This window comes from Argentina anserina, chromosome 3 (genome assembly GCF_933775445.1).
Source record: "Argentina anserina chromosome 3, drPotAnse1.1, whole genome shotgun sequence".
In the NCBI taxonomy this organism is placed as follows: Eukaryota; Viridiplantae; Streptophyta; class Magnoliopsida; order Rosales; family Rosaceae; genus Argentina; species Argentina anserina.
In genome coordinates, this window is record NC_065874.1 from 12,498,712 (window position 1) to 12,511,682 (window position 12,971).

Consider the following 12,971-nt stretch of genomic DNA (forward strand, 5'->3'; position numbering starts at 1 on the left):
ATAATTATTCCCCATCTATTCTCTATATGTCGTGTGTATCACTAAACTATGACACATATATGTCGTCTGGAAATGCCAACTTTGGAATTATTATTCACTATATGTCTTCTATATGGAAAAACAACGACAGTTAAATGTCGTCTAACTTCTAGTTATATATTGTCTGACCCCTTATTACACAACATAATGATTGAAAAATACAACGACAGTTAAATGTCGTCTAACTTCTAGTTATATATTGTATGACACCTTATTACACGACATAACGAGGGCATATTTCATATTGGATATGTCGTTTCATTGATCATTTAACCTCTCTTTTATGTTTTTAAACCAGATGGCATATATCGTTTAATGGTGTATTAGACTTCATTGTACTGTAATCTATTGTAGTATTTATCTGATTGATAATTAAACTTCACATTCACGTTCACATTCTTGTTGTTTGATATAAGCAATTGTGTTGTTTCCATAAACTTCAAACAAAGTAATACTTCATTGATTATTGAATAATCCACTTCAAAGACAAACCTTTGAAGTGTGCCAATACATGTGTATAAATAAAATGAAAGAATGCAAAACATTAAATGAGAAACGAAATCATTAATCCTAAACTCAAGATTTCTTGCATCTCAATTAAGCATTTGGAGCCTTGTACAGCCTTCCACCATCTTCCTACAGTCTGTAAGAGACAAAGAAACACATAAACTAGTTTTTAGAGTCATGGTGCACACTAAAGAGAAACCATAAACTAGTTTTAACAATGTGATAATTGATGTCATTGATTGAGATTCCCTTGTTTTGAGGCAGGACAACAAATGAGTAAAAACAAATAGTTAAAAGCTCCCAACAGAGAAGCTACATAGATCTTGAGGTTGTATGCATGTAACTATGTATTCATGAACTTTATAAATGAGGTAATCAACAAAAAGAGCAACATTCAAAATATATGAGCAATAAACACCTTACAAACCCCCAACTTCCAAGCTAAATGATTTCAATTAGCTAGCAACCTACCACCCTAAACCATAGATTATCAAACCCAAAAATTGGAAAAAGTAAAGATAAAATAGAAGATCACCTTATGGCCAAAAGATCATGATTGGAACTGTGCCTTTGGATTGGTGCTGTAACTTTTCCAGCTTCACAACAAGATCCTAACTGCTACCAGCTTTTACTATAAGTTTCGCCAAGCCTTAGACATGCTTTTACTGTAACCATTGTCACCTGCTACCAGCTGCAATGAAAAATAGATTCTATTTTCAGAAGTTTTAAACCAATGAAAAATAGCATGCTCAACCAATCTACCTGATATTGATTTGATGTTACCAAACTAGCCTAAGCATTTCGGTTCAAAACAGAAGTAGAAGACCAGATATGCATTCCAACAACCCACACGTTTTAGATGATGAGATGATCAGTGTATCAAATTATCAAAAAAAAAACCTACATATCCAATAAAAACTGACTATTTCTTCCACTCCCAAGTCCCAGAAAAGAGGCACAATCAGCACTAATTGAGAAGTGAATAAATACATGTTCTGATAAGATTAACAATGACAATACCCCAACCAGTAAAGAAACTGCTAAATATATATGTAACCAGTGGATCCCTTGATACTTTTTTCCTTCCATAATCCTAGCCTAAGTCTCATTACATGGCTCAGTAAATGCAGTACCTCAACATTCCTATCATTTACCATACGACTTGAACAAAGCATTGATCTAATCAATATTCATGCAATAAGTCTCATTTTCTTAGCTAAACTCCTAAACATCCACCAGCTCACACCGACAACAAACTAATAGTTTGAAGCAAATTAACCAGCTCCAGTCAAGAAATATACCGCCTAGGTTATCCTTTTTCAAACAACACATACTAAAACATTGCAACGCTGACAATTTCAGCTTCCAAATACAAAATACATGTAGAATTATGCAGCATAAACTCAATCACAGACATAAAAACACATCATCGAGCTAAGCAATTGCAATATGGATTCACTACAAAACTCAACTAAAAGGTAATTACTTGATTGATGCCACCATCATATAAACACCCCCGCCCCCCCCCCCCCCCCCCCCCCCCCCCACAATCACCAAAATGAAATATTTCACAAACCCAAAAACTCAATTCTACACAGAAATCAATCAAAGCCAGTAACACACATCTAAAACTAGAAAAAAAAAACACACAATTCACAAATACAAATTACATAATTTTAAAGAATAGATATAAACATATACATACCACGAAATGAGAGAGATTGACTATCGTCCCAGCCATGCCAGGAGAGCAGCCAAAGATCGAGAGCACAAGAAGCCAAGAGAAGAAGAGGATGAGAATATAGGTGGTCCAAACTCCAGGGTACATGAACCACTCTGTGTTCCTATTCAGATCCGCAGGAGGCACAACTTTCACATACAGGCTCGCCATTCACGAATCAAATTTTTATGGGTTTCGATTCAGAGACCCTTTGAAGCAGAAAGTTTGAATCTTTCATGGGTTTTGATTGAGATTGAGATTGGAGAGAGATGGATGGATAGGGTGGCTTCTTCTGGTAAGATGGAGGTGTGAGGATGGCGGCTTGCGTCTACAATACTCGGTGGGGTTTCGGTCGGAGCAGCATTGGGATTCAAATGGTGGTGACGATTTGGTGAGCTGGTGGCCGGAGGAGGCCCTGTCGAGGCGGCAGAGGAGAGAAGAAGGAGAGCTCGGGGAGAGGGAAGAGGGAAGAAGGAAGAAGGAAGAAGAAGAAAAGAAAAAAAGAAAAGAAAATAGTGTGCGCGGCGGAGTGAGAGAGAAGGAAATTAAAGACTTATGGTGCCTTTGTAAAAATACGATTTTGTCCTTGCGGAAACTTGAATTCACTATTTTATGTGTGACGAGTGTCTACGAACTCGCATCGATGAGTTTTACGATTTTCGTGAATAAAGTATTCAGAAATGAGGGAATGGTTAAAAGTCAACTCTTGAGCCATAACAACTTAATCGATTTTTAAAATTTTGGCTCTCGAATCTAAATAAGAGTACTAGTATTGGCGTAATCAAAATATATCTCATGATGAAGTATTGAAGTAGTTAATTGCGCTTTCATGTAATAAATATTGTTAATTTAACATTAATTGCATCGATTGTGAGGTGAACATTGCCGAAAATAGGTTAATATCGTACAATAGTCATATTTCGTTATGGTGATCACTTCCTAGTTCCTATGGTTTTATGATTTTTGTCATTTGAATCGCAACATGCCGACTGGCAGTGTACATGGTACAACATGTTTTTGACTAAGTGTGGGAAAGCTTGTCACTTCCTAGTTCCTATGATTGTGGCCATCAAATTAAGTTTCATAACACAACAAAAATCTTGGAAAGCTTCCCACTTTTTTTTTGACTAAGTGTGGAAAAGCTTGAAACCCTCAGGCAAGATTCATGAAAAGCCAAATTTCATACTTCTCTTTCAGACCACATAATTATGTTGTCTATGTCTACAACTAAAATTGAGAATTTTTAGGTTTCATCATACGACACTTAATTGTCATTGTTACTTTGTCCAAGATTGAAAATTTGAAACCCTCGTGCAAGATTGAAAAGGTAAATTGCATACTTCTTTTTCAGACCACAAAATTTTGTCGTCTATATCTTCAACTAAAATTGAGAATTTTTAGGTTTCATCATACGACACTTAATTGTCATTGTTACTTTGTCCAAAATTTCAACTCAAACTGATATTTTTTTATTAGATCGTACGACACTTATTTGTCATCTAACTAATATATCATACTTTTTGCACGACAGATATCTATTATATGTCGTCTCAGTGACCTAAAAAACCAACTTATGTCGTCTAAATTTTTTATGTCGTCTTTCTCCTGTCGTGTGATGACAATATTGGCATAGTGCGGGTACGTGAAAGCGAAACGTTTAGAAGCACAGAAGCGATTTTTTTGGATTTATTTGGAAGCGGTTACGTTTTGCAAGCGTCATAATAAAATAATATATATTTATATCTAAAAATATATTATATAAAACAAAAAATTAATTAACAAAACATTATAAAAGAACAATATGATAGAAAATGAGCTTAATATATATTTTATAATAGCCTAGGATAAACAACACAAACACTTCAATAACTAACATGATATTAGTAGTGTAGCTAACCACAAATGATGTGCATCACATTTCAGTTAATCCATCATACACCTGACGATCTCTCCAATCACACTGGCCAAGTATGTGGAATCAAAAATATATGTACATACAATTTGCAATGAGCGGCGCGCCCTAAGGCTGAATGACTTTGCACTCTCTCTTTGAGCTTCATCCTAGTCTAGCCCAAAATCCACAACATTGATTTTTCACTCATCTAGTTTCAATCAGTTTCTTGCTCCAAATCATATTCATCTATAATCTTATATGCCTTTATTCTCTCACACAAAACTAAAAGCTCAAATAAATCCTTGAATCTCATGCAACTTACTTGAACGAGGCTTCAACCGTATGTTTTCTGGGTTTTCATCCAATTCTAGATTTTGATTTATCTTCATGAATTATCGAGTCCTTAGAATATGGAGATTTTAAGAGATATTTATATTAGAGCCGAAAAATAGAGATGAAAACTATAAAAACCCAACAATTCTTGCGCTTCCACAACGCTTCCAACCGAGCTTCCAACGCGCTTCCGCTTCCGATTCCAAAACGGGAATCGGACCTCCGGTGAAGCTTCATTGCATCGTAGCTTGCACCAAACGTAGGACTAGCCGCTAGATTCTCCTTATTTAGCAGTGTCCTGGTTAATACCAGGAACCAAACGTGCACTAAGGGTCTTAGTAGTGTGATTTAATGCTCTTCTTCTTTACGTACGTAGTATTGAAGTTCGAGTTGTGGCGTGAATCATAAACAGAGATATAAGCATAAAGTCTATTAGCGCATTATTTACAAGGTAAGAGTGCAGGTTTTTGTAATACTAACCGAGAGGCCGTGTATAGATTTTGTAAAATAGTTTTACATGGGCTTTCGCCCAACCTCTTTAAATTGGGTTGTTGATTTGGACCCTGCATACTTGTGGGCCCATCCCAACTAAACAGGGTATTATCATGCTGTTTGTCACATTGTTTTTCACACTTTGTAAGAATGATTGTTTGTCCATTCAAAAACAAAGAGAAGGAAAGAATGATTGTTTCTTTATATTTTAAATGACTTCTCAACACTCTGGTTTATGAAAGAATATGAACCGATCCATACTAGTATATAAAGTAGCAAAGAATAGATCAATTGATCGAGTGGTTTTATCTTTAGACCAAAACAATCATTTAAGTTCGCTTATGATCATTCTTGTCAAAAACGTCAACGACACTATAAAAAATAAAATTATATGCACCATTTCTAATATAGTAATACGAGTAAGAGCAGGCTACGATTGATATACCTTCATGTTCATTATTATGCTGTAGATTTTAAGAGTAAAATACGTGTGTATGAACTAGTAAAATACACCAAAATCACTATTTGAAATATCAAATATTTTCAGATGCCGCAGTCTCGCAGACATGCCTGATACAACTTTATCTGTACAGTTAACAAATTAGGTACAGATGACCAATAAGAAGAAGTCATTTATCTTTTTCGATGATAATTAATAAGAACTAAAAAGTAAATACATGTTTTCTCGGTTACGAAAGGATAAATAACATCCAGTATTGTTTTTTGCAATCGACATGTTCCGAGTTGGTAAGTATATATTATATTGTATGTTTCCTTCATGCATGTTCTAAAAAAATTCACAGATATGAGACTGTACAAACCAGTACATTGAATTCGAATGTCAAATGGGATATTGCTTGCTGGATAAATAGTTTCATATGTACCTGGATTAATTTACAGTATTTGACCGCAGCCAATTGCATGCTGGAGATGAGTTGAAAACCGATAATTTTGGCTTCGAAAGTCCGAGACAAAATCAAACAACAAATAATAACACGTTCACCGCCGCAATATATGTGGTTATCGGTCTTGGTTTCGACTCTGACCGGCTTCAATTTGCCCTCGCTAATCATGTGAAACTGAAGAGTTTAATCTGGTAGATTGCAGCTAGCTATGCTGTACTTGGTAAGTAGGTATATCCGTATATGCGATTGTAATGGGATCGAGAGACTTGACAAGATTGTGTTTTTTTCTTCCATGATGAAAACAGAGAGAGCACACCATGCGCTGGAAGAGTCAACCCCACTACGGAGATCGTCAAACACTCGAAATAGATGCCTTGTAAAGAGGTACGATCCCGATATGTCAAATTATTTTGTAAAAAAAAAAAATCGAGAGTAGCTAGTCTAGTGATACACTGTTATAAGTCTTGGCAAAAGGTACAGGAAAAGGCGGAGCCAAGGAAGAAATATTCTTGGTTGGCGACCTTGATTGATCGCTACTAAATTACATTTCTACACTACTCATAGTTTTTTTTTTGGTTCAAAGGATATTTCATTCACTACTCATAGTTCAAACTAACAATTTATGGACTAGTAAATTGTGCTGCAGCTGATGCATATATGCCAGTGTACTAAAAGTAGGTGAACGTTTAGTAAATAAGATCGAGACATATATATGAACAACTGAAACAGTACGTACGTAATTGATGTACGTGTACTGGGCCTAAACCCTAAACAACATAAACAGTAAGTACTTAGACATAGTATCGTGCATTAAACTCAGAAGTAAAATGATTTTGTGTCTTAGCAAGTCATCAAAATAAACTTTAAAGCTAGTACGTGCAAGAGCCTACAAATCTACAATATAAGTGGCGGCAACCTAAATCCATGGATAATCACCCGAAAAACTGTATTCTCGATCAATCTGCATTAATCTCTCATTTTTCTTTTTTCGATCAGTCTGCATTACTGTGGGTTTTTGGTATTATTGTTAGGGACGTTGGACTTTATTTTTTTATTTTTGAGAATTTTCAGGTTTACACATGATTATAAACCTAAATAAATCAACCTCTTCTTAGTAACACATGCATTTTCTATGCACACTTTGCTTTTTTCATCAAGTCAATATGATTTGCCTATCTTTATTGAATTAGTTCCAACATTTTGAATAGATAGACCAAACCAACGCGGTCACACTAACCTATACGTATGTTAGTACGTATACCTTTCGATCACCATGGGACGTGTTCAATTGTCATCTATCACACAGTTTTAACTAAACTTCAATCACGTACAATTATACATTTCCCATCGAAAACAATTACAACTTTACATTTTAGCTAGATTAGAAACGACTTTCTTTTTATTTCATAATAATAATAATAATAATTATTATTATTATTATATACAAGTTTTCAGACAACACGTAGATTACCAAGTGTCATATTTATTTATCTCTTGTAACCATATTTGTACAACGGAAGCAACATAAACCCTTTCCCTTGATCTTGATTCGTAGGCCCTCATTATTTTATATAACTAAACACCAATGTAGAATATGGCACACTCCTAGCTTCCAAACCAAAGATGGATACAATCGTCATAGATCTTCTCTAAACAAGTATTAAACCCTAATGACTCAGAGTTCAAACTTCCAAAGTTCCATGTCTTGCCGCATTACTCGAAAGTAGGTACCCGAATCTTTGCCTCGCATGACAAGTTTATATGCTCTCTTTTCAAACCCAGAGCCGTCCAAACTTTGCTGCCAGCCACTCCCCCACTGCCACCTAGCATTTTGCTTACTGCACGTGTCGAAGTTCAAGTCTCAAACACACAATTGACCACGATATTTCTAAAAAAATCTAAACACAATACGAAAATCGTTCGAGCTGACTCATTCTACTTGTCGAAATTTACACCTCTCAAAATCCACATGTCATGCAATACCTTGGAAATCTCTCTACGTGCCGAATTGACCCCTGGAAAACCTTTTTCTCTCTCTGGCCACGTTTACAAGAAGCTAGAAAACCCTAAAAAAGTTCTTCAAGCTAAGAAGGATCCAGTCCCATCCACCTCCTCAGAAGTCCTTAGACCAACCCACATCATCTATTTTGACAAATACCCCAAACAAATCCAGACCCACATAAAAAAGAACTATTGTTAATCACAGTCTTTAAGCCTCGAAGAGCTTAACTTATTGCCCAGTGGTTGATGAGTGAAAGAAACCCTAACCCTAATCGCCTCACCTACACACACCACTCCCTTCCAAAAACCCTAGCCACGTGACACCCCGCTTTAAACTTTCTTTCCCTTTCCAGCCCCTCCTCTTTACGCAAAATTCCAGCCTAACTCCCCTCTCCTCTCTCCACGTGCCTCCATGTGTTCTGTTCCTATTCGCCGACGCCCTCCCTCCCTCCTTTTGGCGCCAAATAGAGCTGCTGGAAGACTCGCCGACCTCTTGACACGCGTCCATTATAACCTGTCGACTCACCGCGGTAACTTCCCCCGCGGTTCATGCACCCAAGCCCAAGAGGCAAGAGGACCGTACTCGCTATCGGATAAGGCCGGCCGCACGATAACGTCGAACTTTAATTCGGGCGTGGTGCGATCCCATTGGCTAAGAACCCCACTAGGCCCCACTGGCGCGAACAGCTTGACATAAAGACCGTACTTATCCTCCCCTAACTGTTGTCTGTTGTCTATATAAGTAACCGCCGTATTTTGGAAATCGAAAAAAAAGAAAAGAAATTAATATTCAGAAATCTGAATTTCATCCCTCTCCTGAGTCTTCCTCCTCTCATCTCGCCCCTGTTTCATCTCTGATAAATTTCAAGTCTCTCAATCCGACCCGAAGAAAATGGGCGTCCCGGAAGCTGACCTGCTTTCCCAGCTGAGCCTGCCGCCGGGGTTTCGGTTCTACCCGACCGACGAGGAGCTTCTGGTGCAGTATCTATGCCGGAAGGTTGCTGGGTACCAATTCAATCTACAGATTATTGCTGAAATTGATCTCTACAAGTTCGACCCATGGGTTCTACCAAGTACGTATTTCAAACCCTTTTGTTAAATTTAGCTTAGAGCTGTGTTATTGGTTTTGGTTCAATTGAGACTAATTGAGCGTTGTTGTGCAGGCAAAGCCATATTTGGAGAGAAAGAATGGTACTTTTTCAGTCCAAGAGACAGGAAGTACCCAAATGGGTCGAGGCCCAATCGGGTGGCCGGGTCCGGGTACTGGAAGGCCACCGGTACTGATAAGGTGATCACAACTGAAGGTAGGAAAGTGGGGATCAAGAAAGCGCTTGTGTTTTATGTCGGTAAAGCTCCCAAGGGAACCAAGACCAATTGGATTATGCACGAGTACCGCCTCATAGAGCCTTCACGCAAAAATGGCAGCGCTAAGGTAAATACAATTTTCTCGAATTCGTGTTTGGTTTGAATTTGATGTTCAATTGAAATGGGGAAGATTAAACTTGTTTTGCATTCGGTCGTTGCAGTTGGATGAATGGGTTCTGTGCCGTATTTACAAGAAGAACTCCAGCGCCGCGAGCACACTACAGAAGCCGATGGCGATGTCGAACGTTTCAAGCAAAGAGCAGAGCTTCAACGGCTCATCGTCTGAGTGCTCTTCCCAACTCGACGACGTGCTGGAATGGCTGCCGGAGATTGAGGACCGGTTCTTCACTCTGCCTAGAATCAACTCCCTCAAAGCTATACCCCAGGAGGACACCAAGCTCGATCTCCAGAATTTGGGTAATCTCGGGTCAGGTAATTTCGACTGGGCGAGCCTGGCTGGGCTGAATCCGGTTCCGGAAGTTCCTCCTAGTACCCAAGCTCAAGGACAAGCACAAGTAAATTACAACAATGACGTATTTGTCCCTTCGATCCCGCCTCTATGCCACGTGGAGTCGCCGCCGGAGAGGATGAGAAAGCAAGCAGAGGAGGAGGTGCAGAGTGGGCTGAGAACTCGGCGAGTAGAAAACTCGGGATTGTTCCAGCAGAACTCGAACTACTTGACGCAAAACATGTGTACCCCGATTGACACCTACGGATTGGGCACCCGTTTTGGGCTGGCCAGGCCGGGTTTCAGCTTCGACAGTCAAAAGTGAAAGTAGAAACCGCAAAAAGAAAAACAGAGTGAGAGTGAAAGTAGTGCTTAGGGAGTGTATTCGGTAGGAGAAAAGAGGAGTGCATTTGGTAAATAATTGGGATTCTTTGGGTTTAGATATACAGAAGAGGAAAGTTCACCCTCTTCTTGTTTTGCTGGGTTTAGGCCAGAACTTTGGAGCACCATCAAGGAAGGACTTTTGCACAAGTTATTGCAGTCAATTTAGAATGTAATTCCCAGTGGTCAAGATTTAGCAACTTGGTCATCCGTTTAGGGTGATTCATGATGGCCTTATCTTGTCTTTGAGGCAATTAGAAAGAGCTTAATGTATGACCCAAGTTGAGATGCTTAGATCATGTGATCTTGTAATAGAGGGGCTATATAACCGAGTTTCATCAGGCTAGTCTAATGTTAATCTGTTATTGCAAATGTTGAAGATTCAGCTCATCTATGTCATTGAATTTTTTGTTTTTGGGGCCTAGACAAATTGCGAGCTTCTAATACAGTAACTAGTCTCGTGATTAGAATATTAAATAAATGGCTATATGTGTTGATTATGCATAATTAGGTGTAAATGAGTCAAAGCCGAATACTAAGCTGTTCATATTTGGTTCGTTTTTATTCGATAGTTTGGCTAAAATTGTATTTTTGTCATTCATGTTCAAACTCGGCTTGGTTTGAAAAAGCTCGAGCTGGGCTGAGTTGTGCTTATTTTATTAGACGAACTCAAACTCGAATTAAAGCTGATTTGAATCATATAAAACTAAAAATTTTAAATTAAGAAATTAAAAGAAAATTCAAAATCGGATTTCATAGCATCACACAAAATCTATTTTATTTGTACTAAACTCTATTTTATTTGTAATAAACTAAAACTCTTTTATTTGTAATAAATTAAAATTAACTAGTCAAATTCGTTGTTGAATTTAAAATTTTTAACTAGTTATTCTAGAAAAAAAAAGACTTTTAGCTCATTCTAACTAATATTATATTTTTATATAAAAATTACACTTTATATATACTATAAAAGTTAATAAGTCAATCTTAATTAATAAACGAACTAAACTTTTAAGGAGCCCGAGCTAGTTCACTAGCTAAACGAGTCAAACAAACCGAATAGTTGTTGTTCAAGCTCGGCTCATTTTTAAGGTCGGGCTTAATATTGAGTTTAAGCTTGGCTCATTTAACTTTACAAACTCGAGCCGAACGGGTTAAAACTGAGCCGAAAACGAGCGACTTGAACCTAGCATAATGAAATAACTAGAAAATGTTTCACCAAATGATTTGTTTCTTTAGTCCTAACTTGGAGATCTTAGCAGCCCTGAGCCCCTGACTTCTCCATTTTCTAAATGAGAACGTCCAATTCTCTCAAAGACTTCCAAGTTCCGAATCAGTATTTTAAACAACGATGATAAGAAAGCATCTCGTGCTCTAGTGGTTTGGAGTACGGTTGGTCTGTTGGAGGTGCTACGTTCGAACCTTGCCGTATAAAATTGATCAAGTTTCATTTCAAAAAAAAAAAAAACAACGATGATAAAAGGTGTCCAAAACAAAGGTCATCGATCACAAGGGTCAGACAAATGAGGTGACAGACCACTCTAAATTTAAATTACACTATTACCGAAATTAAATGTGAAGGCGCTTATTCAACATAAACCTATGTATAAAGTTGTCTAAAGCCAACAAACTAGAAATCAAATGCAAAACATACAATTTAACTTCTAAAACCATAGTTTAAAAACTCCATCTCGAAGATGATCTGTTATCAGAGTGGTTGAACTCGGGTTTTTGAGAAGGATCTTAATTTCTTGCTTCTACTAGAAAAATTACTTTTCCTTCGTCACGTCAACGAGGCTCACGATACCACCAACCGTGCTCAAGTTTAGACGAAAATCTGAAATAACTGCTTTACCCAATCCAGATTTCGCACAATTCACCGACTTCATCAAGGTCATTTGAAGCTCTACCTCCTCCTCTAGGTTCATATTGCGCCATAATTCCGGTTTCTCCTCATGTCTACATAGAAGTGGTAAGTGGGCTGAAAAGCCCGAGCTCGGCACGGACCCGGTTCGTATAAAATTGGCCCAGCACGGCCCGAGCTCATTAGTGGCCCGGTTTGGCCCGAGCTCGTTATTGTAATGGGTCGGGCTGGGCTTAGATATTTTAGCCTATGGGCCCGGCCTGAACCCGTTTTTGACCAGATACGGTCCAAACACGATAAATTTATGGGTCGACCCGTTAAACACATAATTTTATATTATTAATATAAATTTTATACAATTATAATAATGAAAATTGAATATTAGACCTTTTAAATATAAACTTTTTGATTATTTTATTATTTTAATTATATTATGTCACAAATATCATCAAAGTAATAATAAAAAAAGTCATAGTTTTGACATATGTAACATTTTAGAAATAAAATTATCAAATGTATTGTAGTATTTTGTTTTATTTTACTATTCTAAATAGTTATATAAAATAAATATTCTAATTTCACAATTTTTGTCATATTAATTGTGTCTTATAATACTAATGGGTCAGCCCGCTTCTTGGCCCGGCACGAGCTCGACCCGACATGGGCTTGGGCAGTGGGCCCGGCTGGGCTTAATATTTGAGAAAATGGGACAGCCCGAGCCCGACACAAAAATAAATGGGCCGGCCAGAACACGACACATGCACGGTTTGGACTCTCTTAAAATGGACCGGCTCGGCCATTTTGCCATCTCTATGTCTACCCCTAAGACGCATGGGTTTAACTAGTGACATAAATGTTTTTCTGATCCCCAAAGCATTTGTTATTGTGACTTTCAGCCCTAGTTTGATAAACGTGACATTCACCAACACCATAGAGATTGGTTGTGTTTAGTCTTCTTGCTGGCCTTCGTGCCCTCATTCTCAAGACATCGCCACCCACCTAAGAGTTTGATGGGTGAGGAT

General features: G+C 37.8%; 1 protein-coding gene and 1 long non-coding RNA gene across 2 annotated transcripts; one reads left to right on the forward strand and one right to left on the reverse strand.

The window, feature by feature from the left end:
* Positions 1–477: 477 nt before the first annotated feature.
* On the reverse strand, positions 478–2,741 carry LOC126786581 (uncharacterized). The gene is made up of 3 exons (XR_007671202.1): positions 2,252–2,741; positions 1,082–1,237; positions 478–682 (listed from the first exon to the last, which is right to left on the reverse strand). It is a non-coding gene; the product is annotated as an uncharacterized LOC126786581 (long non-coding RNA).
* A 5,933-nt stretch (positions 2,742–8,674) lies between these two features.
* Positions 8,675–10,431, forward strand: LOC126786580 (NAC domain-containing protein 72-like). The gene is given in 5 exon segments (XM_050512434.1): positions 8,675–8,964; positions 9,055–9,323; positions 9,418–9,792; positions 9,795–9,842; positions 9,844–10,431. Coding segments are annotated over 5 exon segments (1,059 nt in total). The 5' UTR covers positions 8,675–8,783; the 3' UTR covers positions 10,030–10,431.
* Positions 10,432–12,971: the final 2,540 nt, after the last annotated feature.